The sequence below is a fragment of the Mytilus californianus genome, unplaced genomic scaffold (assembly GCF_021869535.1).
Source record: "Mytilus californianus isolate M0D057914Y unplaced genomic scaffold, xbMytCali1.0.p SCAF_2, whole genome shotgun sequence".
Lineage (NCBI taxonomy): Eukaryota > Metazoa > Mollusca > Bivalvia > Mytilida > Mytilidae > Mytilus > Mytilus californianus.
The window spans coordinates 20,905,091-20,932,802 of NW_026262668.1; the positions used below are offsets into that span (position 1 = coordinate 20,905,091).

General features: G+C 33.3%; 2 protein-coding genes across 5 annotated transcripts; one reads left to right on the top strand and one right to left on the bottom strand.

The window, feature by feature from the left end:
* Positions 1-4,010: 4,010 nt before the first annotated feature.
* Positions 4,011-17,195, bottom strand: LOC127729472 (DNA-directed RNA polymerase I subunit RPA12-like). 3 transcript variants are annotated; one of them, XM_052237293.1, is made up of 5 exons: positions 17,157-17,195; positions 12,083-12,226; positions 9,821-9,924; positions 6,927-7,036; positions 4,011-4,322 (listed from the first exon to the last, which is right to left on the bottom strand). In XM_052237293.1, exons 2-5 carry the CDS (start codon positions 12,213-12,215, stop codon positions 4,298-4,300), a joined length of 372 nt encoding a protein of 123 aa, XP_052093253.1. In that variant the 5' UTR covers positions 12,216-12,226; positions 17,157-17,195; the 3' UTR covers positions 4,011-4,297. The 3 variants fall into 3 exon arrangements, with proteins under 3 accessions (XP_052093253.1, XP_052093254.1, XP_052093255.1); XM_052237294.1 differs by having other exon boundaries at positions 17,076-17,178; XM_052237295.1 differs by having other exon boundaries at positions 17,137-17,160.
* Positions 17,196-17,391: 196 nt separating this feature from the next.
* On the top strand, positions 17,392-26,521 carry LOC127729470 (multifunctional methyltransferase subunit TRM112-like protein). 2 transcript variants are annotated; one of them, XM_052237291.1, is made up of 4 exons: positions 17,392-17,507; positions 23,633-23,734; positions 24,782-24,874; positions 26,193-26,521. In XM_052237291.1, the coding sequence occupies exons 1-4, from the start codon at positions 17,430-17,432 to the stop codon at positions 26,292-26,294; spliced, it is 375 nt and encodes a 124-aa protein (XP_052093251.1). In that variant the 5' UTR covers positions 17,392-17,429; the 3' UTR covers positions 26,295-26,521. The 2 variants fall into 2 exon arrangements, with proteins under 2 accessions (XP_052093251.1, XP_052093252.1); XM_052237292.1 differs by lacking the exon at positions 17,392-17,507 and adding an exon at positions 23,323-23,441.
* The last annotated feature ends 1,191 nt before the right edge of the window (positions 26,522-27,712 follow it).

The following is a 27,712-nucleotide window of genomic DNA, read 5'->3' on the forward strand; positions in this document are numbered from 1 at the left end:
AGGGGTCGGCCGTACCAGTCACATTGGGGTCGGCCGTACCAATCTCATGGGGGTCGGATGTTTCAGTCACATGGGGTCGGCCGTAACAGTCTCACGGGGGTCGTCTGTACCAGTCACATGGGGGTCGGCTGTACCAGTCACATGGGGGTCGGTTGTAACAGTCACATGGGGGTCGGCTGTACCAGTCTCACGTGGGTCGGTCGTACCAGTCACATGGGGGTCGGCCGTACCAGTCTCATAGGGGTCGGCCGTACCAGTCTCATGGGGGTCGGCAGTACCAGTCATAATTATGCTTCATTTAAACTCCTTCCTACACCCCAGGTATCAATTTACGGCCATGAAAACGATGAGATCGAAGTCAGAACTTCTAGATGACCAGCACATATCGTTTTACATACTTCACAGGTAAAGCTGTGAAACTAGAAATACTGATTTGAAAAATATGTGAATATTTTGGGAGAAGCACAAAATGTTAAATCCATGTCTGATCATGCATATGGACAATATTATATTTTAACAGAACAAAGGGGAATATAACTGCACTGACCTTATCCTTGGATAGGCATAAACATGTAAATGTGAGCTTTTAATTTTACATCATAATATTTTTACGTTTTTTTTCTATCATAATTATATGAATCTATAGTACATTGTTAGAAAGCATAGTGCTGTTTACCTTGCTTTCGCTTTTAGTAAGTACAGGCATTGACTTTTTGTACCATATCAAAAAGTAGTTTTCAAGTTACTTATGATTTGGTCATCAGTACAATTGATACTCGTAGTTTACATTCTACCTGGTTTGATTGATACTGGTAACTTATATTTTTCCCCAGATAGATTTCTGCTACCAACTGAAAAAGGGGAGGACTGAAAATCTATAAAACTAATGTAGTTTATGGCGCCTGTCCAATTACAGGAATCTTGTCAATGTTTGTCAATAGCTTTTTCATGGTTTAATTTGTTGAATGCTCTTATCATACCACTCTTTCTTATCTTTGTATTGTGTGTGTGCTTATTGAGAATAAGTGTTCTTATCAGATTATATTTAATCTGTATTGAAATCAAATCTTAGACTAGCTATACGGTACCTGAAATCTGTTGACCTCTCTATGGGGATTTTTTAAAAACAATATAGTTAACCAAATTCTAATGAAAATTAAATGCTGTACACTATAATCAATTCAGATTTGCTTTTTTTTTAAATTCATTCTTGTTTTTTTTTTACGAGTGGGTCAATATCCCCAAAATTAATACTTCAAAGTGGTAATAAATTAAAATGAAGAAAATTAGTCCAATAGTAACTACAGCTAAAATCAATACATCTGAATTGCCTGATTAAACCTTTTCTATGTTCATTGTAAGGACCAGTTACAGTCAACAACATTTTATGCAATACTTCATACTGCTGTTATCATCAAACATGTATTTTTATTTCAATTGAAAAACTGTTTCGTTTGATCCTATTTAGACAGGAAAATGCCAACTTTTTAGGTTTTTTTTTAGGCACCAGGAGGAAATTTGCGTTCAAGGACATGCTTTCATTGCTTTTAATAAGACAATGCCTAATTTGGGAAAATTCAGTACCATATCAATCAAAGCTATATTTAAGCTTGTTATAGAATCAAAATTTCTTTCAGAGGAATTAAAAAGATTTATAAATAAATAAATGGAGAATGTGTCCCCATGGACACAGATGCTGCCCCTGCTTGCATACAACATTATAAAGGGACAAACTCAAGAACGATAAAAGTGACGCTACCCAAATTTGTACTTGATCTGAGTTTTAAGGTAATAAGTATTTTGTATAAGTTTCATAACATTTGGTTGAGGCAACTTAAGTTAGAGAACGGAAACTAAAATTTTTGCAATTTTTCCATTTATGAAGGGACATAACTCTAGAACGGTTAGAGTGACGCTACCAACATTCAACCTTGATCTGTATTTTGTGGTAATAAGCATTTTGTATAAGTTTCATATCATTTGGTTGAGGCAAACTTACGTTAGAGAACGAAACTAAACATTTTGCAATTTTTCCATTTATAAAGGGGCATAACTCTAGAACGATTATAGTGACAACACCAAAATTCAAACTTGATCTGTGTTTTGTGGTAATAAGCATTGTATATAAGTTTCATAACATTTGGTTGAGGCAAACTTAAGTTAAAGAATGGAAACTGAAAATTTTGTAATTTTTCCATTTATAAAGAGGCATAACTCTAGAACGGTTAGAGTGATGCTACCAAAATTCAAACTTGATCTGTATTTGGTGGTAATAGGCATTGTGTATAAGTTTCATAACATTTGGTTGAGGCAAACTTAAGTTAGAGAACGGAAACTAAAAATTTTGCAATTTTTCCATTTATAAAGGGGCATAACTCTAGAACGGTTAGAGTGACGCTACCAAAATTCAATCTTGATCTGTGTTTTGTGCTAATAAGCATTGTGTATCAGTTTCATAACATTTGGTTGAGGCAAACTTAAGTTAGAGAATGGAAACTAAAAATTTTGCAATTTTTCCATTTATAAAGGGGCATAACTCTAGAACGGTTAAAGTGACGCCACCAAAATTCAACCTTGATCTGTGTTTTGTGGTAATTAGCATTGTGTATAAGTTTCATAACATTTGGTTGAGGCAAACTCATGTTAGAGAATGGAAACCAATTTTGGGACTTACGGACGTATGTACGTACAGACTAACAAGGGTAAAACTTAATGCCCCTCTGCTATGGCGGGGGCATAAAAGATAAATATATATATTCTTTAAGACCGTGTAAAATGTTGGATTTTAAATGACACAAAGATCATATGTAAATTCATCAAATTAGACACATCTCCGTGTTTGTATTTATATGACCAAAACAACAAGTGCCACACGTGGAGCAGGATCTGCCTACCCTTCTGAAGAACCTAAGTTCATCCCCTGTTTTTTGGTGGGGTTCTCAGTCTTCAGTTTTTTATGTTATGTTTTGTATAATGTTGTTTGTCTTTTGGTCATTTTTCATTTTTTGCAATGACACAGTCTGTTTGTCATTAACGTATGAGTTTGAATATCCCTTTGGTATCTTCCACATCTCTTTTTTCAAATTCTGAGAAATAAGAAGAGCTTCACAACACAATGTGTTTGGTTCATTCGACCAAGGAGGTCTTATAACTTTCTTGATTTGAAATACCTTTACAGAATTACAAAATAAGACTTGTATATCTAAATTAAATGGAAGTTTTATAATTTAGTGATAGATTACGGTAATAAGCGACTGTACCTGGTTAGCATTGCATATAACATTATAAAGGGATATTACTCAAGATTGGTAAAAGTGACGCTACTCAAATTCGTACTTGATGTGAGTTTTGTGGTAATCAGCGTTGTGTATAAGTTTCATAACATTTGGTTGATGCAACCTTAAGTTAGAGAACATAAACGAAAAATTCAGCATTTTTTTCATTTGTAAAGGGCCATAACTTTAGAACAGTAAAAGTGACGCCACCCAAATTCAAACTTGATCAGTGTTTTGTGGTACCGTAATAAACATTGTGTATAAGTTTGATAACATTTGGCTTGAGGCAAACTAAAGTTAGAGTATGGAAACCAATTTCGGGACGTACAGACAGACGAGGGTAAAACTTAATGCCCCCTCTGCTACGGCGGGGGCATAAAAATGTGAAACAGCATCTTCTGACTTTCTGTTCAGGTAGACTGATTGCTTGACTGGTGTTTAACACCACTTTCAGCACTATTGGTTATTTTGTGGCGGTCAGTTTTTATTGGTGGAGGAAGTGCCAGGAGAGAACCATGACCTTCAGCAGGAGAACTGATTATCCTAGTCAATTAAGATTGGTTTGAACTCGCAGTCACAAGGGTTGACAGGCTAGTGATACAGTAGTTGGAGTACTTAGACCACTCAGCCACTGAGGCCCCTGTTCAGCTAGAGTAATCATGAGTTATTTAAGGGTATTGTGTGGTTGTCTTAAAAACTCATAACATTAACTGCAGAAAGACAACAATATCCTAGTTACCGTTACGTTCTTTATTAGGCCAATATGTTTGGCCACTAGTGAAGAGCAATCAGGACAATTTTACACAATGTCTATATTTAATAAAAAAATAAAAATAATAAACCGGATTATTGCACCTAATAAAATTTATTATACAAATAATAAAATAACAATGTAATGTTTAATCTGTGTAAGATGTCCTGTCTTGTTGGTACAGCCTGTGCCTTCAAAAGGAACTGTTCCATTGGGAAATAATCTTTCCAAGTTAGAGTAGGTTAACATTTGCAGCTTGGTATTCTGACCTTTAGGAATATTCTATCTCCTGGTGCCTGCATAATAAAAATTACATTTCAATATACCATTAGGATTTAGTTGTTTCAAAATCTAACACAGATGTTACAATTATTGTTAGCAGACTAGGTGGGTGAGTAAATGTAAGTTAGCCACAAAATGATCTACATATAATATTTGTCATAGAACTTGTTTAGTGTATAGTCTTAGTTAACAGAGGACTTGATGGATGAGTGATGTATGTCTTCTATTTCCCTTTATTAACCATAAGAGCGAGATTGGAAGAGGTGTTTAAGGATTTCAAAAGAGCAGTGTAACCCTGCTACATAATCATCTGCTTACCAAAAGTTAGGAACAATTACCTCCTTAGTGATTGTTTTCAGTTATATCTTAATTTGACCTCAAGTGAATAAGGTATTGAACATGTTGATGGCAGGTTTTTGATGTGTCTGTTATTTAGACTTTTAGCGATTAAGGTCTGGATAAATTGTATAATTAAAAACAATTATTATGTAAGAATTTTTAGTCGTGTTTGTAGTTTGACAGAACATGTAAAGACATTTCAACCTCTTTTAAATAATAATGTATAACTGACCATATGATCACTATAATACCAGAATGTAAATACACAAATTTATAACAGACCATACAATCACTATAATACCAGAATGTAAATACACAGAATTATTACAGACCATACAATCACTATAATACCAGAATGTAAATACACAGATTTATTACAGACCATAATTATGATCACTATAATACCCGAATGTAAATACACATATTTATTACAGACCATACAATCACTATAATACCAGAATGTAAATACACAGATTTATTACAGACCATATGATCACTATAATACCTGAGAATGTAAATACACAGATTTATTACAGACCATACAATCACTATAATACCAGAATGTAAATACACAGATTTATTACAGACCATATGATCACTATAGATACCAGGATGTTAATACACAGACTTATTACAAGAATTCATTAAACTTTGAATTTTTTCAGTGGACTTCAGCAAAGTCATTTCATATTGATAATGAAAGAGAAGATATAATATGATAATTTGAAGACACAAAATCTATATATACTCTTGAAAAAAACACCTGTTTTAGCTGTTCTTCATCTCAAAGTCATAGTGAGACATTCTACTTGGGGCAAAAGCTAACAGCAAGTTCAAAATAGTTTAAATTACATGTTTGTGTAGAAATTTTTCCGAGATGTCTATTACACTAAAGCAATGGAGTGAAGAACATAGATGTGAGGTAACAACAAATAACAAAGAAAACTAACAAATACTGTCATAACTTGTCTGGCACCCTCAAAGTACAAATAACAAAGAAAACTAACAGATACTGTCATAACTTGTCTGGCACCCTCAAAGTACAAATAACAAAAAAAACTAACAAATACTGTCATAATTTGTCTGGCACCCTCGAAGTACAAATAACAAAGAAAACTAACAAATACTGTCATAACTTGTCTGGCACCCTCAAAGTACAAATAACAAAGAAAACTAACAGATACTGTCATAACTTGTCTGGCACCCTCAAAGTACAAATAACAAAAAAAACTAACAAATACTGTCATAATTTGTCTGGCACCCTCGAAGTACAAATAACAAAGAAAACTAACAAATACTGTCATAACTTGTCTGGCACCCTCAAAGTACAAATAACAAAGAAAACTAACAAATACTGTCATAACATATCTGGCACCCTCGAAGTACAAATAACAAAGAAAACTAACAAATACTGTCATAACTTGTCTGGCACCATCGAAGTACAAATAACAAAGAAAACTAACAAATACTGTCATAACATGTCTGGCACCCTCGAAGTACAAATAACAAAGAAAACTAACATATACTGTCATAACATGTCTGGCACCCTCAAAGTACAAATAACAAAGAAAACTAACAAATACTGTCATAACATGTCTGGCATCCTCAAAATACAAATAACAAAGAAAACTAACAAATACTGTCATAACATGTCTGGCACCCTCAAAGTACAAATGTTACAAAGAAAACTAACAAATACTATCATAACTTGTCTGGTACCCTCAAAGTACAAATAACAAAGAAAACTAACAAATACTGTCATAACATGTCTGGCATCCTCAAAATACAAATAACAAAGAAAACTAACAAATACTGTCATAACATGTCTGGCACCCTCAAAGTACAAATAACAAAGAAAACTATCAAATACTGTCATAACATGTCTGACACCCTCAAAGTACAAATAACAAAGAAAACTAACAAATACTGTCATAACATGTCTGGCACCCTCAAAGTACAAATAACAAAGAAAACTAACAAATACTGTCATAACTTGTCAAGCACCCTCAAAGTACAAATAACAAAAAAAAACTAACAAATACTGTCATAACATGTCTGGCACCCTCAAAGTACAAATAACAAAGAAAACTAACAAATACTATCATAACTTGTCTGGCACCATCAAAGTACAAATAACAAAGAAAACTAACAAATACTGTCATAACTTGTCTGGCACCATCAAAGTAGTATGTTTATATCACTGGCAACATCTAGTGGCTTTATAATATAACCATAGGTTTCAAATATGGTGCAGAGAACTTAAAATCAGTATAGCTTACAAGCATTTGGGACATGTATAAAATACAGTTTGTCCTTCATCTGCAGATCTAGTTTGCATTGTAGAATATACCATACCATCATTACCACACTGTGTACACTTCTTGTCTGCCTAGAAATAAAATACACTTGTATTTAAGAGAGGTAACAAATATCATCAACTAGCCTTAAAATAAATTACGATAATCCAAACAATAAATACTGTAAATTCAGAAATTTTTGTCAGGTTTTTATTAATGGAAGTAATGTGACTGGGTGAGTGTGGCAAAAATTGGAACTATATGAAATAGTAATCTGATACATATATCTGTATGCAGCTGTTCCTGAAATCGCAATAATTAACCGTATCCTAAAGATAACAACCATACATGTACATATCAGTATTGTTTCAAAAATTAAAATAAAATCCAATGAAAGTAGAACAAAACAATTATGCTGTTTGCTTCATATATATGAAATGACACCTTTTTTGTATTTTCTGATTGTTGGTATATCTGGGTTGGGAGGAGATCATGGTTTTGTTTCTTTGGAAGGTCAAATCAAAGATGCCTATTTGCTGCTATTGTTTTTATATATTGTTTTCATGATTTATCAAGGTCCTTGAGTTCAAGGTAAAAAATTATAGATGCCAAATAGATTATTTAAATTTCCATTTAAAACAAGCATTCTGAGAGTATTGCATGGCAACACATAGTCCCCTACCGATTAAGAATTCATTGTAGTGGAACTTGATCCATCACTTGTCATGGTGTAAACTATATAACAAATATCAGGTCAATATATATGTAACTTGATCCATCACTTGTCATGGTGTAAACTATATATAAAATATCAGGTCAATATCCTCAAGCATGAAGAAATAAAAGTGTGGAAAACTGATTATTTGAGTGAATTCAAAATTCAAACTTGATCTGTAACTTGTCATGATAAAACTTTATACCAATTATTAAATCAATATCTTAAGGCATAACAAAAATAAGTGCGGAAAACTGATTATTTGAGTGAATTTTCTAAGTCCAAGGACCATAACTCTGCACAAAATCATCAGACCAGAACATTATTCGAACTTGATCTGTAACTTGTCATGAAAAACTATATACCAAATTTCAAAGCAAATATCTTCAAGCATGAAGAAAAAAAGTGTGGAAAACTGATTTGCCAGACTGGCGGATGGACAAACAGACAGAGTGCAAACCTAAAGTCCCCTTCGACTTCGTTGGTAGGGGACTAATAAAGACTATATGTCTATTAATTCTGCATCAAGGTTTAGAAACTAAGGTTATAAACTGACCCCAGTGTATAGAAGTACAAGACTATCCAGTTTACACAGTATTAGATACCAATAAAGATCATACTAATTTTTATGTGTAATGTAAATTTGTCATATGTAAGTTCTGTTTTGATATTACAACCTTATTATAAAATTAATTATTTTAATTTAAAATATATTCAATAAAATGCCCTGCCGGGCGCAGCTTGATACATCCACAGAGGTTGAACCCTGAACAGTTGGGGCAAGTATGGACACAACATTCAAGCTTGATACACACTGAATTTGGATTGTGATTAAATATTTGACAAAGCATAGGTTTCTGACACAGAATGAATGTGGTCTAAGAACTTATAAATTTTTAATTTACCTATTCAAACCATATCATTATTATTTGCTTTTATATATAAATCAGAAATAACCAATTTAAAATGGAAAATATTTAAGAAAAAAAAAGGAAAAAAAGGAAGAAAAAAAAATCCCTCCACCCAAATTTTTTTAACCCCCTTATGATTCATCACCCCCAAAATCAATCCCAGCCTTCCCTTCGTGGTATGGTACCTTGCAGTACAATTTCAGAGAGATCCATACACTTGAACACAAGTTATTGTCTGGAAACTAGAAAAATGCTTGTTTTTTTGCCCCTTTCTTGCCACAAATTCCTAAATGTTTGGGGCAATTACCCCCAAACTCAAACCCAGCTTTCCCTTTGTGATATGGAACCTTGTAGTACAATTTCATAAAGATCCATACACTTACACACAAGTTATTGTCCTGAAACTAGAAAAATGCTTGTTTTTTGCCCCTTTTTTGCCCCTAATTCCTAAAATTTTGAGGCAATTACCCCCAAAATCAATCCCAGCATTCCCTTTGTGGTATGGTACCTTGCAGTACAATTTCAGAGAGATCCATACACTTGAACACAAGTTATTGTCTGGAAACTAGAAAAATGCTTATTTTTGGCCCCCTTTTGGCCTCTTATTCCTAAACGTTTTGGGCAATTACCCCCAAACTCAATTCCAGCTTTCCCTTTGTGATATGGAACCTTGTAGTACAATTTCAGAAAGATCCATACACTCACACTAGTTATTGTCATGAAACTAGAAAAATGCTTGTTTTTTGCCCCTTTTTTGGCCCCTAATTCCTAAAATTTTCAGGCAATTACCCCCAAAATCAATCCCAGCATTCCCTTTGTGATATGGAACATAATGGTACAATGTCAGAGAGATCCATACACTAACACACAAGTTATTGTCTGGAAGTTACAAAAATGCTTATTTTTGGCCCCTAATTCCTTAACTGTTGGTACCATAACCCCCAAAATCAATCCCAACCTTCCTTTTGTGGTATTGAACCTTATGGTAAAATTTTATAGAGATCCATTTACTTAAACTAAAGTTAGAGTGCGAAAACCAATGTGTCTTTGGAAGACGACGACGACGCCAACGTCATACCAATATAATTATGAACGCAAATTTTTTTTGCAGTCGTATAAAAACTATTAACTATATAATTTATATAGTATCTTAAGGATTTTTATCAAATTAAATATAAATTTTAAATTTATCTATTCTGAATATATTTTTGTATTGTCCAAACTATCTATACGTGGGCAAGACAACATACCATGGGTCCTTTCAGTTCTTTTTCTGTCTTGATCTCAGATGCTGCCTCTTTCATGTCTGCTTCATTAAATATTATTGTTGAATTTATCTCAATTCCATCAAATTCTGCAAGTAAAATATAAAATGTCTTTGTATTCCAGTGGTTGCATATAAAAAATGTGCTGTTTACTTCCAGCAAGTTCCGAAGAGTTATCTCCCATCTAAATATAGATAACAATTTTTAAAAGTGTTATTTACCTTGAGACATTCCGGTAAATAATCAAGCTTACATTACTTTTTTGAGTTGCTTTTGCTTGTTCATTGTTTTTATTGACGTCTTACACAGTTGCTATTTGGAATCATATTGATTTATTTAATTGCATTAATTTTGTATTTACTACTTCTGTCTGTTTTGTCATGATCTTTTATTTTTGTACTACATACTTAGAGATCATACCTTTTTATGTTGTAAAATATTTGGTTAATAAATAATTGAAACTAAGTTTCATGGTTTTTTTGTTAATTAATATTTTGGAATACTTCTTACAAAAAATTACCATTCATCAATTTCTAATAAAAAACTCTCAACTGTGCACATTGACCTTAGAATGACTACTGTTACACAATAGGAGACAACTCATGTTTGACAACATTTACTCTGAACTCACAATTCATATTATTTATACCAAGTCAGGTTCACTTGTCAGATCAATATTACAATTTATAAGTCCTTAAAACATTCAGCAAAGCTTGTTTCATTGAATACGTCAGTCAGGGGTAATACTTATTTAGGTAGGACCCCGTTTACACTTGTAAAAAAGATCGATCTTTCCTCAGATCAATCTTAAAAAGACCGACCTTTAGTCTAATGTAAACGAGAAAGATCGATCTTCAATCAGACTTAAAAAGTCCACCTCCAGATGTGGTTTTAAAAAGATCGATCTTCTTTGAATCAATCTTTCTTCAAGTGTTAACGCTTAGATTGATCACAATCAATCTTTCTTCAAGTGAATGTTATATTTAGATATGAAAATAAATTTGTGCATGTTCAGAGGCAAAAACACACGTGTTTAAAAACGATGGATGGGATAAGAACAGTAAATATAGATCCAACCGTTTTTGGATCATTCTTCTACATGGATAAATTCTATTTCTTTGCTGCAAATCCTAAACTTCAAATTCATTGACCTTTCATTTTTAAGTGATAGTCTTCTCACATTTCTTTGTTTAATGAATAAATGACGTGCGAACCAAAAAGATAATTAATAACTGCATACGAAATTCCAATGATCAAAATATTTTTTCCTTGATTTTGCAGTGTGTGATTGTCGGTGCAAGATGCACACGTTATAATACTTTTCTATTTTTACAATTATTTGTTTACGAAATGTAAAGTAATCAGGTCAGACCAGTTCTTTTTATGTTGCAGTGTAAACGCCCTAAATTAAATAAGATCGATCTCAACGATCTTGCTTGTGCAAATGTAAATTTCGAACTGGTCTTTTTTAAGATAGATTCAAATAAAGATCGGTTCAATTTCCTACAAGTGTAAACGGGGTCTTATTTCATGGAAAAGGTAACTTAAATTTTGGAATTAGAGTTATCTCCCTTAATCATCCAGGATTTTTTTTAATTAAAAGACACAATGAAGAATTTTTATGTGTTTGTTGTGGTCAGCTATAGAGAAATATCATTTTGCCATGGATATGTTTTTTTTGTCAAAAGCTAAAGAACATTACAAATATTAATAATTCTCAACAAGTTGCATCTAAGTGATTTTTCAGATTATCTCCCTGGTCTTTGAACATAGTTTTTAAATAATGAATTTTGTATCTTACTGGTTTTCATATTGATATAATTCTTAAACAGTTTCTACATCTTCAAATACTTGAATGTGATTAGTCCATTAGATTTTTTTCCCATGATTTACACTTTGATAGACTGTTGTCGAAACCACTTTCATACATTTGTAGCCTATGTAAACACTGTTAAGATTTCACTGGGATACACTCGTGGACTATAAACATAAATAAAAGTTGAAAAAAAAAAAAAACAAAGTACTTTGGTTGAGAATTATAAGGATTACTGGGAAATACATTTTTTCTAGAGGTATGTGTAAACTGGCGTGCTGAATCACAAACATTACAATTTTTATTCAGATTATCGGCCCCAGTATAACATATTGTGTTTAATCCTATAATATATGTAATGGAGGCCCTGTAATCAAGATAAATGTAAAATGGTCTGTCCCACATAATAGACAGACATGACAGAGGCCACATACCTTCTACTCTAATTTCATATTGACATTTTTTACATGAAACCAAGTCTTGAAGCCCTGGTAATGGTAACACTGTTCCACATTCTGGACAAAAGTCAAGGTCACTTTTAAACACAGCTCTTTTATTTCCTGACATTCTACTTAAATCTGCAAATAAATACATCATAAACAATTTTTTCTTCAAATACTTAATTCCCAAAAGACAATAATAACTGTATTCAACTAAAAAAGTCTATAAGGGAAGGAGTTTTTATGTTTTTTTAATTTCTCTAATGTTTTACAATACATTTGAATTTTTTTTTAAAGAGAGATAAATAGTTTTCTCCTTTATACATGTTATACAACATATGCATTATGTACGATGGTCAAATGACATATACTGTCCATGACTGTGTGCAAATAGCATGAATAGAAAGCACATCATAATCAGATAATCCAAACTCCCTTTGGCCCCTTTTGAGTAAGAATATATATAAAATCTTTCAATGCATTCCTCAAACATTTGGCTACATGCTATTTAGCAGTAAGAACTAGCATAGACTTTTTTCTGTCAAGAAACTTGCAATTAGTCCTATCATGTCTATAGGGGTCAAAATTAAAACTTACAAATTTTCATCCAAATGTGATCACAGTCTGGACCAAACATAAAGGAAATTTGTTAATCTTCATAACATTTTGATAACCTTTGCTTTAGGGGTGGTGGAAATTTGCCATCCATTTGTAAATTTCTATTTTTTTGGTTCAAACTATAGAATTTGTATATGTTTTAAATCTGAAAATTGATTTGATTTGATTTGATTTTTGGTGTTTTAACACCACTTTTAAGCACCGCTTTTGGGCTATTTCGTGGCAGCCAGTTTTTATTGGTGGAGGTCTGAAAATTGAAGATCAGTGACAATTCTGAAATGTTCTATAGACATATGCATTAAATGAATATCAGGTGATGTGTCAGAGATACATGTATATATAGAAAACATGGCATAAAGAGACATCAACCAAACTCCATAATAAAACAAAAAAGATATGGAGGTCAAATTAATCCTTTAAATGGTAAGCATGGTAAGGAAATGTGCATTTCATTTTCTACATGCATATGACAGGTACATCAAAATGATTATTGATCTGTATTTGATTTTGAACAGGAGCGTTTCAAGTGAAAAGGGATAACCAGACATTATTGGTGTTTGTTGTTCTCTTCTTGCAGTGTAACTTTAACGCATGCTTGTTCCTTTATAAATATTAGGCAGACTTCATACAGGAGCTTCTTATGAAGAAGAAAAAGATGCTGGCATTATCCTTCAACTTTTGGTTGAAAACAAAACTTTATGACAATAGAGATGATTTCAGCTTCCCAATTGTGATCTTTCCATTTCTAGGTACATGTAGCAACATTCCAGCAGCACCTGCATATATGGAGAATATACCTCCCTGTTGACACAATATTTCAGAGCTTTTATTTCCTGTCATGGTTTACTTGGCTCACAACATGCAAAAGGAAGCTATTTAGCCAAGAGATCCAAGTGGTGAAGTTGAAATCATACCTTAGACTGTTATTGGATATCTGTTTCACAGATGATGATGGATATGTTCCAATTGTCTTAACCAATAAAATTGAGAATGGAAATGGGGAATGTGTCAAAGAGACAACAACCTGACCATAGAGCAGACAACAGTCCACTTATCCTCAACTGTGACATACTGCATTGTACTGAATTCGAATAAAACTTATCACAGGTTTACTTACATGAGATCTACCAAGGGTGCTACATGTGTAGCAGGATGTTTACCCTTCCAGCTGAGCACCTGTCAGAGATCAGCTACCATGGGTGTAACATGTACATGTGGAGCAGGATGTTTATCCTTCCAGCTAGAGCACCTGAGATCTACCACGGGTGTTACATGTGGAGCAGGATGTAAACCCTTCCAGCTAGAGCACCTGAAATCTACCACGGGTGTTACATGTGGAGCAGGATGTTAACCCTTCCAGCTAGAGCACCTGAGATCTACCATAGGCAGTCAGAGCTCAGACATAAACAAGTCGATTTTTGTTTATGACTTACAAGTCAAAAAATGTATTTATTATAAAAATGTACTTTCATTTTCAGACTTATTTAAGTCAGAAAATGACGGACTTGTTAAGGTCTATTTAGGTTTATGAAAAGAATTAATTTTAATTAGTGGCCAAAGTGCACCACCTATGACATCATAAACTGTTATCACAGAGATATGTCTCACCTTTTTGTAATTTTGATAATGCAAATATTGAAATTAAAATAGCAATACTTTAACATATAAATTATGCAAATATTCAAAGTCGATGAACCATGACTGAAGGTACATGGCTAAACAATCTCCATGGAATGAGATGTGCCAATGCTAATACAACTGCATACCAAATACCATTGACTTATTATAAGTCGTTCCCTTTAAACAAACCTAAACACAAACATTAACTTGTAAACTATGTAAAAGTTTCAAAGTCAATGAACCATGATCAGGGGTGGGGCTATATAATCTCCATGGAAACAATACTTGCAAATGACAATAAATTTGCATACCAAATATCATTGACTTAACATTAGCAGTTCATCTTAAACTGATCTAATCACAAACTAATACATGTAAACTAAGCAAAAGTTTCAAAGTCAATAGACCATGACTGAGGGGGCGGGGCCAAATATTCTCCATGGAAATGAGATGTACTAATGCTTATACAACTGAACACCAATTAGCATCGGCCTACCACTAATGGTTCCCCTTGAACTGACCTAATCACAAACTAATACATGTTAACTTAGCAAAATTTTCAAAGTCTATAGACCATGACTAAGGGGGCGGAGCCAAATAATCTCCATGGAAATGAGATATGCCAATGCTTATACAACTGCATACCAAATATCATTGACCTACCACTAGTGGTTTCCCATAAATTGACCTAATCACAAACTAAAACATGTAAACTATGAAAAGTTTCAAAGTCAATAGACCTTGACTGAGGGGGCAGGGCCAAATAATCTCCATGGTAATGATATGTGCCAATGCTAATACAACTGCATACCAAATATCATTGACCTACCACTAGTGGTTCACCATGGACTAGACCTAATCACAAACTAATAAATTGTTGACGCCATCGCAATGGCCGAAGCCGGAAACAGCATACCTATGTCTCCCTTTTTGACTCTGTCAAGGCGAGACAATAAACCTGTGTGAGAGTTCACAATGACCTGAGCTATCTATATTTAATTATCTGATTGAACATTTTTACTTAACATAGATTATTTTCGTCATTTTGTGTGATTACAGATGGTTGCGTTTTAAAGTAAATAAACATTATCTCCGATTGTTTAGACTCTCATGCATATTTTTCCTTAGAAGACAAAGCATTGTCTTTCAATGTTGTCATAATTTCATGTAGATGCATGACCTTTTTATAATTATGCATGGGTCTTGAAGTTGGCCAATTTTGGTAAATTATTGACTTGTAGGAGTCAATATTTGCAACTCTTTAATTTAGGTCAAATATTTCTTGCTTAACACTAATTGACTTATTGAAGTCATAATTTGTCTTAAATTAAAGGTAGACAGATCTTGAAACCTTCAAATTCAGACCTCTATGAGTCAAAAGCAGATTTAGACTTATTTATGTCTGAGCTCTGACTGATAGGTGTTACATGTGGAGCAGGATGTTAACCCTTCCAGCTAGAGCACCTGAGATCTACCACGGGTGTTACATGTGGAGCAGGATGTTAACCCTTCCAGCTAGAGCATCTGAGATCTACCACAGGTGTAACATGTGGAGCAGGATGTTAACCCTTCCAGCTAGAGCACCTGAGATCTACAACGGGTGTTACATGTTGAGCAGGATGTTAACCCTTCCAGCTAGAGCACCTGAGATCTACCATGGGTGTTACATGTGGAGCAGGATGTTAACACTTCCAGCTAGAGCACCTGAGATCTACCACAGGTGTTACATGTGGAGCAGGATGTTAACCCTTCCAGCTAGAGCACCTGAGATCTACCATAGGTGTTACATGTGGAGCAGGATGTTTAAAACCCTTCCAGCTAGAGCACCTGAGATCTTCCACAGGTGTTACATGTGGAGCAGGATGTTAACCCTTCCAGCAAGAGCACCTGAGATGTACTACAGGTGTTACATGTAGAGCAGGATGTTTACCCTTCCAGCTAGAGCACCTGCGATCTACCACGGGTGTTACATGTGGAGTAAGATGTTAACCCTTCCAGCTAGAGCACCTGAGGTATTACATGTGGAGCAGGATGTTAACCCTTCCATCTAGAGCACCTGAGATGTACTACAGGTATAACATGTGGAGCAGGATGTTAACCCTTGAAGCTAGAGAACCTGAGATGTACTACAGGTATTACATGTGAAGCAAGATGTTTACCCTTGCAGTTAGAGCACCTGAGATCTACCACAGGTGTTCCATGTTGAACAGGATGTTTACCCTTCCAGCTAGAGCACCTGAGATGTACTACAGATGTTACATGTGGAGCAGGATGTTTACCCTTCCAGCTAGAGCACCTGAGATCTACCACGGTGTTCCATGTGGAGCAGGATGTTTACCCTTCCAGCTAGAGTAGAGCACCTGAGATGTACTTCAGGTATAACATGTGGTGCAGGATGTTAAATCTTCCAGCTAGAGCACCTGAGATGTACTACAGGTATTACATGTGGAGCAGGATGTTAACTCTTCCAGCTAGAGCACCTGAGATGTACTACAGGTAACTAAATTACATGTGGAGGAGGATGTTTAACCTTCCAGCTAGAGCACCTGAGATCACCCTCGGTTTTTTGGTGGAGTTCTTGTTGCTCAGTATTTCTGTCTTTGGGTCATATTATAAGGTTAACAAAAGAATTTGAATTTGTTACTTTAAAAAACAAAAGGAACAATTGTCTTATTTTGAATACTTTATATTAAAGTTTATTAATATTTTATAAGCTAATGTAATTAAGCAACAATATTAAAATTCATACATAAATTGAACACTGTTTATTGCTGTTTAAAGGGCGTTTTATGTCGTGAAGTTTAATTTACATTGGAAAATTAACTCTCACATGTTTAATGGGCGCAGACATCTTGGTTAGTAAAAAGTTAAGATCACTTAAATATCAATTGTATGAAACGAAAAGAGAAAAGAAACACAGTTTTGGGGAAACATAAATGATTATTGGATTTAATAAATAAAAATAATGAATTTTATATTTTATAACTAGTACTGAAAACAAATTATGAAATAAACTACAGATTCAATGAAATAGATTTGATGTTCGTTTTTATAGAAATTTTGCATTGTAGAGTAATCGACGTAAATAAAACGAAAGAGGAAAATGAAGCTCCTCACTCACAATATGCTTACTTCTAGTATAATAAAAGGCGTTAAGAAAGGATACCCACTTACAATTCAGGTGAAAATATACTTTTAACGTGAAATAGCAAAATGGCAACGGCTTTATAAAATTGGGAAAAGGGGAATTCATATGATGTGTTGACTGTTGTTGTGTGGCTTTACATGTAGAATTGACAAATAAACTTTTTCCCATAGAGAAACTATCTAAACCTCATAGTTTATAACCTCTCCTGTTCATATTTAAATCATAAATAAAGCATGAGGCAGGTGTTATATAATATATAATTGTGAACAGAGACACCCTGGTGTGATAGCGGACAATGTCCGATACTATTTGCTAAACAGATATGTACAAATTTGTGTGAAATCGTATACATATAGATTCTTACATTGGTACTAGTGGATTATCTGATTTATCCAATCAAGATAGTTAAATAAGTGAGCCTTGGCGAGAACTTTAAAAACTATCAAGATTGGATAAATCTGATAATCCATCATGTCCATGAGTAACAATGTAAGAATCTGCTTTTTAATGATTATCAAATAGATTTTCATTTTTGATAAACGAAAATCCCCTTCAAGGGCCTTCCTCATTCCACAAAGTTGTCAATTTTTCTTACACATGTAATGATGTTAGCACCTTTCAATGCATACAGTGAGCTGATAAAGGTTATGACCCTAAACATGCTTAAAAATGTTCACTTCTGTACTCGTACTATGAATAAAAAAATTATTTTGTAAAAATCTGTTCCTGTACTAACAACAAAATTATTAAATTTAAATTTACATGTGTTTGTTCTTTTATTTAACACCATTTTGTCCTAGGTTAAAGTTGTCTTTTTGACATTGAAACATCTTTTTTATTTATATTGTGTCATAGATCAAACTTATTCGTTCAGTGTATGTTTACTTGTTTTTGTGTATTGTCTTTTTGATCGAGTTAAGCCATTTCAATTGATATTGTAGGATTAAATATCGTCCGCCATGAAATTATGTCCACTGGACACTTTATCACAGTAAATTGTTTCCATGGACATAATGTTATTATGAAATATTGTCCGGACGATATTTACCTATGAAATCGTGTCCACAGGTGTGAGAGAGTGTCCTTCAAAGAAAGGACAATATTTCATATGAAAAAGTGTCCTTCATAGAAAGGACAGTATTTCACGTGAAAAAGTGTCCACTCTCAATACCTACAAAATATATACATAGCTTCAGTTTTTTTATCTAAATTAAAGTTTTAAAATTAGCGAGGGGGTTTTGTCTCTATTAAAACATGACATGTAAACTGGAGTTTTTTCATTTGATAAAATTTTATTTACAAATATATATTTACAATAAAAAGTGAATAGAATAAAACCCATATTCACTTAACATGATAAACATTGTTCATATCAATTGCTAGTTGATAAAATAATAAAATACAGGTTTCAGTAAACATGGTAAATTGATGTTGTAATTAGTTCTAATATAACATGCATTCTTAATCATGTTAATCATGTTAATACAGACACTAAAACTGAAAATTAAGAGTTATCCTTCTTATCATAACAATTTAATGTTCATCAGCATATTGTTAAAGTTTCTCTAAATAATATTTTAATTTGTGATCCATTATCAATGATTATATTGTAAAACAGTGTTGCTATATAAAAAGTATTTCTCAAAAAAATCTAAGCTATTTTTCATTGTATAATAAAAAAGCGCATATTCTGTGTACTTTTGAAGTGTATATTTAAAAAGCCTTATGCAATCAATATTTTTATTTTCAAATACTTTTACTTGTCTAGTTTTGTAAATTGAAAGTCGTGCTATACACCTAACATAAAATTTATCCAATAAAAGTTGAAAGGTGAGGCTTTTTGTTTTGTAAATGGCTAACCCAATAAAATCAATTGTGTGTAGTCATGGTAGTCAGGTATGTCAATTATGTGTGGCAATGTGCTATTTATAAGATTGTTTTGTAACATATCTGACAAGAGTGCATGGAGACCTTGAACTGTATCACACCTTAAAAACGTGTTCTAAATTCTCACTCATTAAACTATATAGGCAATAGGAGACAAGTATCACTGTCAGTCTTATTGATTTTGTATAATTTTTCCAGCGTAAAAATACTGTTCATTAAACTGGAGTATTGAATTCATACAAAATGTGATCATCACCGGTCATGTGTAATCAAACAAAAATTATACAATGAAACATGTTCTAATATATACACACATTTCTCCTAATAGTTCTTTTCTCATTGTCAGTTGAGGCTGGTGGATACTGTTTGTTGACATCTTTATAGCTTGGAATTCAACACCTTCCATTTTTGTTTATATCAGATTATAACTGGTTCTTAATTGGTTTGTTCAAAAAATCAAATATAGCTAAAACATTTCAGTGTTTTTTTTTATTATCTCCCTTTAAAGGACACCTTTTTACTATGAAAAAGGTGTCCTCATTGAAATTCAACCTTTACAGGACAGAAGTTAATAGTATTTTATCATGCATGCAATTATGTTCGATTGAATGGACACTTTTTCACAGCTTCGGACACATTTAAATATACCTTTTCTGTGAAAAAATGTCCGAGTGGATACTTTTTCACAGGACACTTTTATGGCTCACAATATTTTATTGTGTCTCTTTTTATGTTGTAATGTTAAACCACTGTTTCAGGTTAGGGTAAATGTTGGCCCCTGTTAAAACGTTTTAACCCGCTGCATTTTTATGCACCTGTCCTTAGTCAGGAGCCTGTTGTTCAGTGGTTGTTGTTTGTTGGAGTGGTTCATAAGTGTTTCTTGTTTCTCTTTTTTTTTTTATAGATTAGACAGTTGGTTTTCCTGTTTGAATTATTTTACACTAGTCTTTTTGGGGCCCTTTATAGCTTGCTGTTCGGTGTGAGCCAAGGCTCCGTGTTGAAGGCCATACTTTAACCTTTAATTGTTTACTTTTTACACATTGTGACTTTGATGGATAGTTGTCTCATTGGCACTCATACCCATGATACCACATCTTATTATTATTAAACTCAGCCAATCATCTTCTGAGATCATTGGCAACCACACTTGATTTAATTTTTTTATACAATGGGCCCAGAAAGGTTTGAATTGCCAAAGAATTAGAGAAACATTAATACAACATAGCAACATCTGTTAGCAAAGTGAATGTGCAAGTGCAGCTGATTTAAAATAAGTTCAAGATTTTAGATTCACTAACTAAATTATAGTATATTTACTTTTCTTTTCATTGATTTTCTTACTGTTATTAGGACTTCATCCTTGAATTAATGCATTTATACTTTGAACAATATTTCATATACTGTTAAGTTATCAAGAGTACAAGAATACCCAAACTTCAGGCAATTACCAGTCCAAATAATTATTGATGGATGGATTGAAGGCTGTATAACGTCCAGTGGTAATTTATATACATGTTAAGGATGAGATGATGATGATGGCTGGCTGCTTAACGTCCAGCGGCAAATTTATATGCATATTCAGGACGAGAACATTTAGCCCTGCTTTGTACTATACCGACACGCTGAGCTGGATTTTAAACGTGCTAGTTCACAAGGTAACAGTACGCAGGAAATATGTAACCTTACCCGGACACATTATTCTGACTCCGAGCTAACCAGTCTTTGCTCTTACTCCTTAATGGTGCGTGCTTAGCAGAGAAGCAGCAAATACCAATTTTAAAGTCTTTGGTTTGACCTGACTGGGGTTCGACCTATGATCTCCCACACTCGAGGCATACACGCTACCACGAGACCACCAAGGCGGTTTATGGATGAGAACATGATAAATTGATATGAAAATAAATCTGGATTTTACTACACTGACACGCTGAGTCAGATATTTAGCAAGGTAACATGCGCAGGAAGACATGTTACCTTACATGGACACATTATTCTGACTCTGAGCCAACCAGTCTTTGCTCTTACTCCTGAATGTCACATGCAAATACCAATTTTCAAGTCTTTGGTTTGACCCGGCCGAGGTTTGAAACCACATCCTCCTGCACTTGAGGCAAACATGCTAAGACCAGACCACCAAGGCCATCATAAAAAATTAGGCCAAAATAAAAAAAAAATACTTACGTTTAGGGTTTCCTTACCTACTTATTCACCCCCTCCTTTATCATGTTTATGTTTTAATTGGCTCTTCACAATGAAACATGACAAAATTGCAGATCATGGCAGATGGTCCCCATATTCTCATTTGAGAGGGTTATCCTACCAACCTACCTTTATTTTCCAAAAGAGGAAACCTAAAACACATGTACAAATCAGAAATCCAAGAATATCAGACCACATGTACACTATGGCAATAGGAGAAAAACTGCAGGAGCAACAAACAAATCTATAGGAGCAAAGTGAAAGATCTGATTTAATTCAGATTGATGCTATGGCCAATTTAATTTTTTTTAAAACAAGACTATGGTTCATACAATCTTATACTGTGTTACAGAAAAGTAACATATTTTTTGTACGGGATCAATATTAAAAAAATATATTATGGATATTGGATGAAAAAGTCAGTATATGCATGAAAATGTAAGGTACTTAGGGAGGTAGGAAACAAACTTTTTCAATTCAATTCAGGGTTTAATTTAAAGTCTATATTCAGTATACCCACTTTATAAACACAAGATCTAGTAAAATATTAATGGCAGGAAAATGCACATTTTTCCTGTGTTTAATATTGTCTTTATACATGTTATATCAGTTTTAGTTCAAGTCAAGGTAGATTTCTCAAAGTTTGTGAATGTTATTATTATGAGCAACTTCTAAGGTCCCATCATCAATTTTCGTAGAAAAAGAGCAACTGACTACTAGTAATTCTCTATTTGTGATATTTTAACAGGTATATTTTTTTCTGCCCCCGCCGTAGCCGAAGGGGCATTAAGTTTTACCCTTATCCGTCCATACCTATGTCCGTCCGTACGTCCCAAAATTGGTTTCCGTTCTCTAACTTTAGTTTGCCTCAAACAAATGTTATGAAACTTATACACAATGCTTATTGCTACAAAACACAGATCAAGTTTGAATTTTGGTGGCGTCACTTTTATCGTTCTAGAGTTATGCCCCCTTTACAAATGGAAAAATTGCTGAATTTTTCGTTTTCGTTCTGTAACTTTAGGTTGCCTTAACCAAATGTTATGAAACTTATACACAATGCTTATTACCATATAACACAGATCAAGTTTGAATTTTGGTGGTGTCATTTTTACTGTTCTAGAGTTATGCTCCTTTACAAATTGATAATTGCTGAATTTTGTTGTGTCCGTTCTCTGACTTAAGTTTGCCTCTACCAAATGTTATGAAACTTAAACACAATGCTTATTACCACAAAACTCAAATCAGGAACAAATTTGGGTAGCGTCACTTTTGCAGTTCTTGATTTATGTTCCTTTATAACGTTTTATGCAAGCGGGGGCATCTTCTGTGTCCCATGGACACATTCCCCATTTATTGTTAAGTACATTTACTTGAGATAAAAGGTTGAACACTAATTCATGTAATTAAAAAATAGTTAGCAAACCAGATAAAAATTTGAGGCACGCTTTAACCTCTCAAAATTTTAGAAGTTGTATGATTCATTTTTGGAAAAGCCTAAAGATGATATTCCGACCTTGAAAAGAAAATTTACAAGTAGTTATTACCATGATTACTAACATATTCAAGTGTATCATGTATATAAAAAGTTGATACCTCTAAGTACATGAAGTATTTATGTGTGAATATTTTTAAGAATTTAAACATCTGTAAAAATTTCAAGTTGTATTTACAGGGACGGTTGATAATATAATTATACATGTTTGATATAATATATATGTCTGTTTGCATATTTCATTTTCCTGTCAAGGATTATGAAAAAGCACAGTGTGTATTTGTTCATACACATACAGTATACACTTGTAAGGAGGTTCACTAAAAAATAACCCAGCAGTGACTGATAGCAGTTGTTGGTGATTTACAATGAAAATTTGTCTCTCGGTAAATATTTTTAGTTTAATAATAATTATATATTGCAGGTCAATGCAGGAACTTAAAATCAGAGTGTTATGTTTTTTATTCACCATTGATTTATTCAACAACAACACAAGCTATACTTGAAACATCTTGAACATACTTGTACAAAGACAGTATTTGAAATAAAAATATCACAGTTTTTTTTTTCATTGTAGGCAACTAAAGTGGAAGTGAAAGAGGTTGATTTTAATCCAGAATTCACAGCCAGAATGATTCCGAAAGTGGATTGGCCAGCTTTGTGTCAGGCAGCTCAGTCAGTAAGGATGTATAAGTTATATACACAAATGTAGTTAGACTATACAAAAGGGACACAACTCATAAATCAAAGAATATTTGAAAGAATTCTATTTTAATTTAAAGTTTGTTGTCTCTGAATAATTAATTAATTACTTGAAGATGTTTACTTTAATTGGGTAACTCAAGCAAATTGAGGTTGAGAATGAATTGAGCTTTTGTCAGTTGAAGCAATATTAAATCTGTGAATCAGGGGAAAAAAGTATAAGTAAAAAGTATAGGTAATGACAAAACTGATAATTATCAGCGCCTGGTGATGATTCATAGCCTGACCGGTTTCTGAAAACACCAGGCACTGATAATTATGTGTTTTTTCATTTCCTATATATTTGTCGTTATTCACCTCAAAAGCTAACCAAACCTTTAAACACTTATTTAGAAGGGATATAGTTACGATACTGTTGTCAGGTCATAAAAGATGGCATTTTTTGGAATTAATATTGATTCACTCATAGGGTCTTTGCATCAGAAATAAACACATTTATTCTAAAACCAGTTGTTGGCATGATATGGGTTATGTTCTTCTATATTTTATGATGGTATGATACGAAACCCCTAACGGGAGGGATTGTGCTTGATTTTCATATGATGAAAACATAATCTTTCAATCAGTTTAATTGAGGTCTGGAGCTGGCATGTCAGTAACCGCTAGTTGTCCTTTGTTAATTTATGTATCATTGTCATTTTACTTAGTTTCTTCTGTTACCTATTCTGACATTAGACTCAGACTTCTTTTAAACTGAGTTTTACTGTGTGTATTGCTGTGTGTTTGTTTATTTTACATTGGCTAGAGGTATACATGGTATAGAGGGGAGGTTTGAGAAACCACTGAACTACAGGCTCCTGACATGGGACAGGCACATAAAGGCAATGTTCACAATACAAATTGAGAGCAAATTCCACCCTTCAGTGCTTGAATTTTCTCCATTGAGTGTTGAACTAGGCATCTTGTAATCTATAGTTGATCAATGTCAGTTATGTTTAATGTTTTGTTTATGTTTTACATAAAGGTTGGCCATAGTGAAGGTTTACCAACAGAAATTGCTGACAGTTATGAATCTGATGAAGATTTTTTGAAAAAGGCACACCGAATTCTTATGGAGGTATGTATGCTACATAGGAAGATAAATTTACAACTTGGACAAGATACTTATATGATCATAGTTTGCACCCATTCAGTAAAGAGAGGAAGAAGTGATATTTATGGCTATGGGATATAACTCTACTTCCAAAATACCAAAGTGATATTCAAACTCAAAAGTCGAAAATAAACTGACAACGCCATGGAAAATAACCAAGACAAACAACAGCCTACAAAACGTAACATAGACAACTTAAGACTGAGCAACATGATCCCCACCAAAATCAAGGAAAGATATCAGATGCTTTTAAGCAACCTCTTCAGCAGTGACAGTTCTTTGATATTCTGATATCACTGTTAATGAACTACATAACATGTAAAACTAACCATAGGAGTTTATGAGATGTTCATCCTTTATAAATGTCCTTTGACTTATTCATATAACTTCATTATAACAAATCTTGAGATAAACTACTATTTTAAAATATATATTTTGGTTTTTGTGTTGTAGTGTAGATGTCTCATTGATATATATCTCACATTTCCTTTTATTTATGTCGTCAAAGGTTGTTTGAGCTATAAACACTGAGCACTGTTTTTGGTGAGACTTATAGTAGAAGATTGGTTTACGACAGCATTTACATCTGACAAATACTTCTTGAAATAATCGCCCCTCAACGTTTTAAAACACTATTCAGTCTGTCATATACATGTATGTTGAGGCATCTTTATTAACAGCAAAAATCCTATTATTTGATTAATGATGAGGGATTAAGTTGAGATGGATTTAATTGTATTTTTTCATTAATTCTGAATGATTTTATAGAACCTCACTTCACTTGTGATGGCTTTGTGATCCATTGCAGTAAATTTCAAACATAGGTTCTGAAGATATCAAATAAACTCCATATATTTTGTAGTAATTTATTCCATCTATACAAAAAGTTCCAGACAGTCAAGAATATCAACTGGATTTTCAGAGATCAATAGTGTTCAAAATAGATGATTTTAATATTGTAGACATTGTGTCTACATATAATGAACATGTGTAAAATCATATCCTGATTAATTTTTTTGTAGACCTGCATGCTTTAAATTTCCATAGAACTGAAATCTATAATAAACTTGAGATATATGGGAAATGATCCTATGATAGACCTAACATTGATTAGAAAGACATTAGTTGTCAGCCAAAGGCTATTGCGAATTTCCCACACTGACAAGAAAAGGGGGACATAAGTATTAAGAATGCAATCACACCCTTGAGCACATGTGATAATGTCTGCAAAAATAACATCTAATACAACACAAGATAAATTTATCTAACTTTTTGTTAACAGGTAGAAGTTGTAGAAGGAGATCTGATCTGTCCTGAGACAGGAAGGAAATTCCCAGTCAATAGAGGAATCCCAAACATGTTACTGAATGAGGACGAGGTGTGACAGGAGCTGTTTTTAACAATCTTGTGATAACATTTTTGTGTCATACATTTTATGACTTGATAAAACCACAACATTATTGTGACAATTCATCATGTGAAATGTAAAGTATCATTGGAAATAATTGTGAAAATGTATGAACACAATCTTCACATGTACTTGAAAGAGAAATATAGTAAAAACATTTCCTTTGTTGTAGAATGCTTGTTAATAAAGGTATTAGCCAAGTATTTTATTGAATACTTTAAACTTTGAACCTCCTTAAACAAAGTTTTACTGGGCGAGGTACTGTGGATTCATTTATTTTTGTTGGAACCAATTGTCGTTGATTCAGGAAAACATGTTTTTTCTGCGGATAATTGATTTCATGGTTTTACAAAAGTCTACATACATGCCTTTATAAAATTGGAAATTTGTTGAACATTTAAATTTGTGGTTCATCCACGGAAATTGGTATCCAATGAATACGAATGAGTCAACAGTAGACAGGAATCACCCCATCTGTCAGTCCATCCATGTGCCTTATAAGGGAACTACTCTTAAATATCTGATCAAATATTGATCAAAGTTGAAGCACACCAATATGTGACACTATCTGTGTCTATTACTACATGTAAAGGGGAGATGATCAAACCTACTTACTGCAACATTCCAAAATGTGGCAGTAGTCTCTTTAAACACAACTCCTTTTATGCAGAACATATATTGAAGAACATAACTTTATGAAGTTTATTGAATATCGACAATAAATAAAACTTTGAATTGAATTGAATTGAAACATAGCATTGTTGTAAAGGAATGAATATAATCCTTGGCTTATATATGTACATGTTAAGTGGAGATAATTTAACTTACTTTTTCAATATATGTTACAGTACAACTCCTGCTAAAAAGTTGTTCTGATATTAATGAAACTTACACAGTAGTAGAGCACTACCTGAGGTTGTTAAAAAAGGCAGAACATGATAAAGGGGAGATAATTCAACAAATACATATTTGAATAAACTGTCATGTGGTTTATTTTTGCAACGTTTAAATTTCACATTCATAATGTAGAACCTGTTTTTGAGAATATCTTTTATTATTGTCCTGTTCCTGTCCATAAATACAAATTAACGCAAAGGGAATATTTTCTTGATTTTGCCTTGATAGCAAAATTTAAAGAAAATTAACCCCCTCAGGAAAATTTCCCACTTAACAGAAAAGTAATATATGGTTTTGCTCATTAGGTTACCTTGAGTTGCTTTCATCCATATCATTCGGTCTCCAGTGAATATTTCTCATTGGCATTTAAACCAGATCTTACTTTTATATTAATAGTCACACCTTAACTACCAGACAGATATTGATGGATCTTTACACAGTTGTAGAACTCCCTCTGGATGTCCAGAAAGAATATAATCCTATTCCTATATGTTTAA

Excerpts from the sequence above, each read along its gene's own strand:
- LOC127729472 (XM_052237293.1), bottom strand. The coding sequence starts at position 12,215 with ATGTCAGGAAATAAAAGAGCTGTGTTTAAAAGTGACCTTGACTTTTGT. Across the intron at positions 7,037-9,820 it reads AAGAACTGAAAGGACCCATG|GCAGACAAGAAGTGTACACA; the intron begins GTATGTTGTCTT and ends TTTTATTTCTAG. Across the intron at positions 4,323-6,926 it reads TATACATGTCCCAAATGCTT|GCACCAGGAGATAGAATATT; the intron begins GTAAGCTATACT and ends TTTATTATGCAG.
- LOC127729470 (XM_052237291.1), top strand. The coding sequence starts at position 17,430 with ATGAAGCTCCTCACTCACAATATGCTTACTTCTAGTATAATAAAAGGC. Across the intron at positions 17,508-23,632 it reads GATACCCACTTACAATTCAG|GCAACTAAAGTGGAAGTGAA; the intron begins GTGAAAATATAC and ends TTTTCATTGTAG. Across the intron at positions 24,875-26,192 it reads CACACCGAATTCTTATGGAG|GTAGAAGTTGTAGAAGGAGA; the intron begins GTATGTATGCTA and ends TTTTGTTAACAG.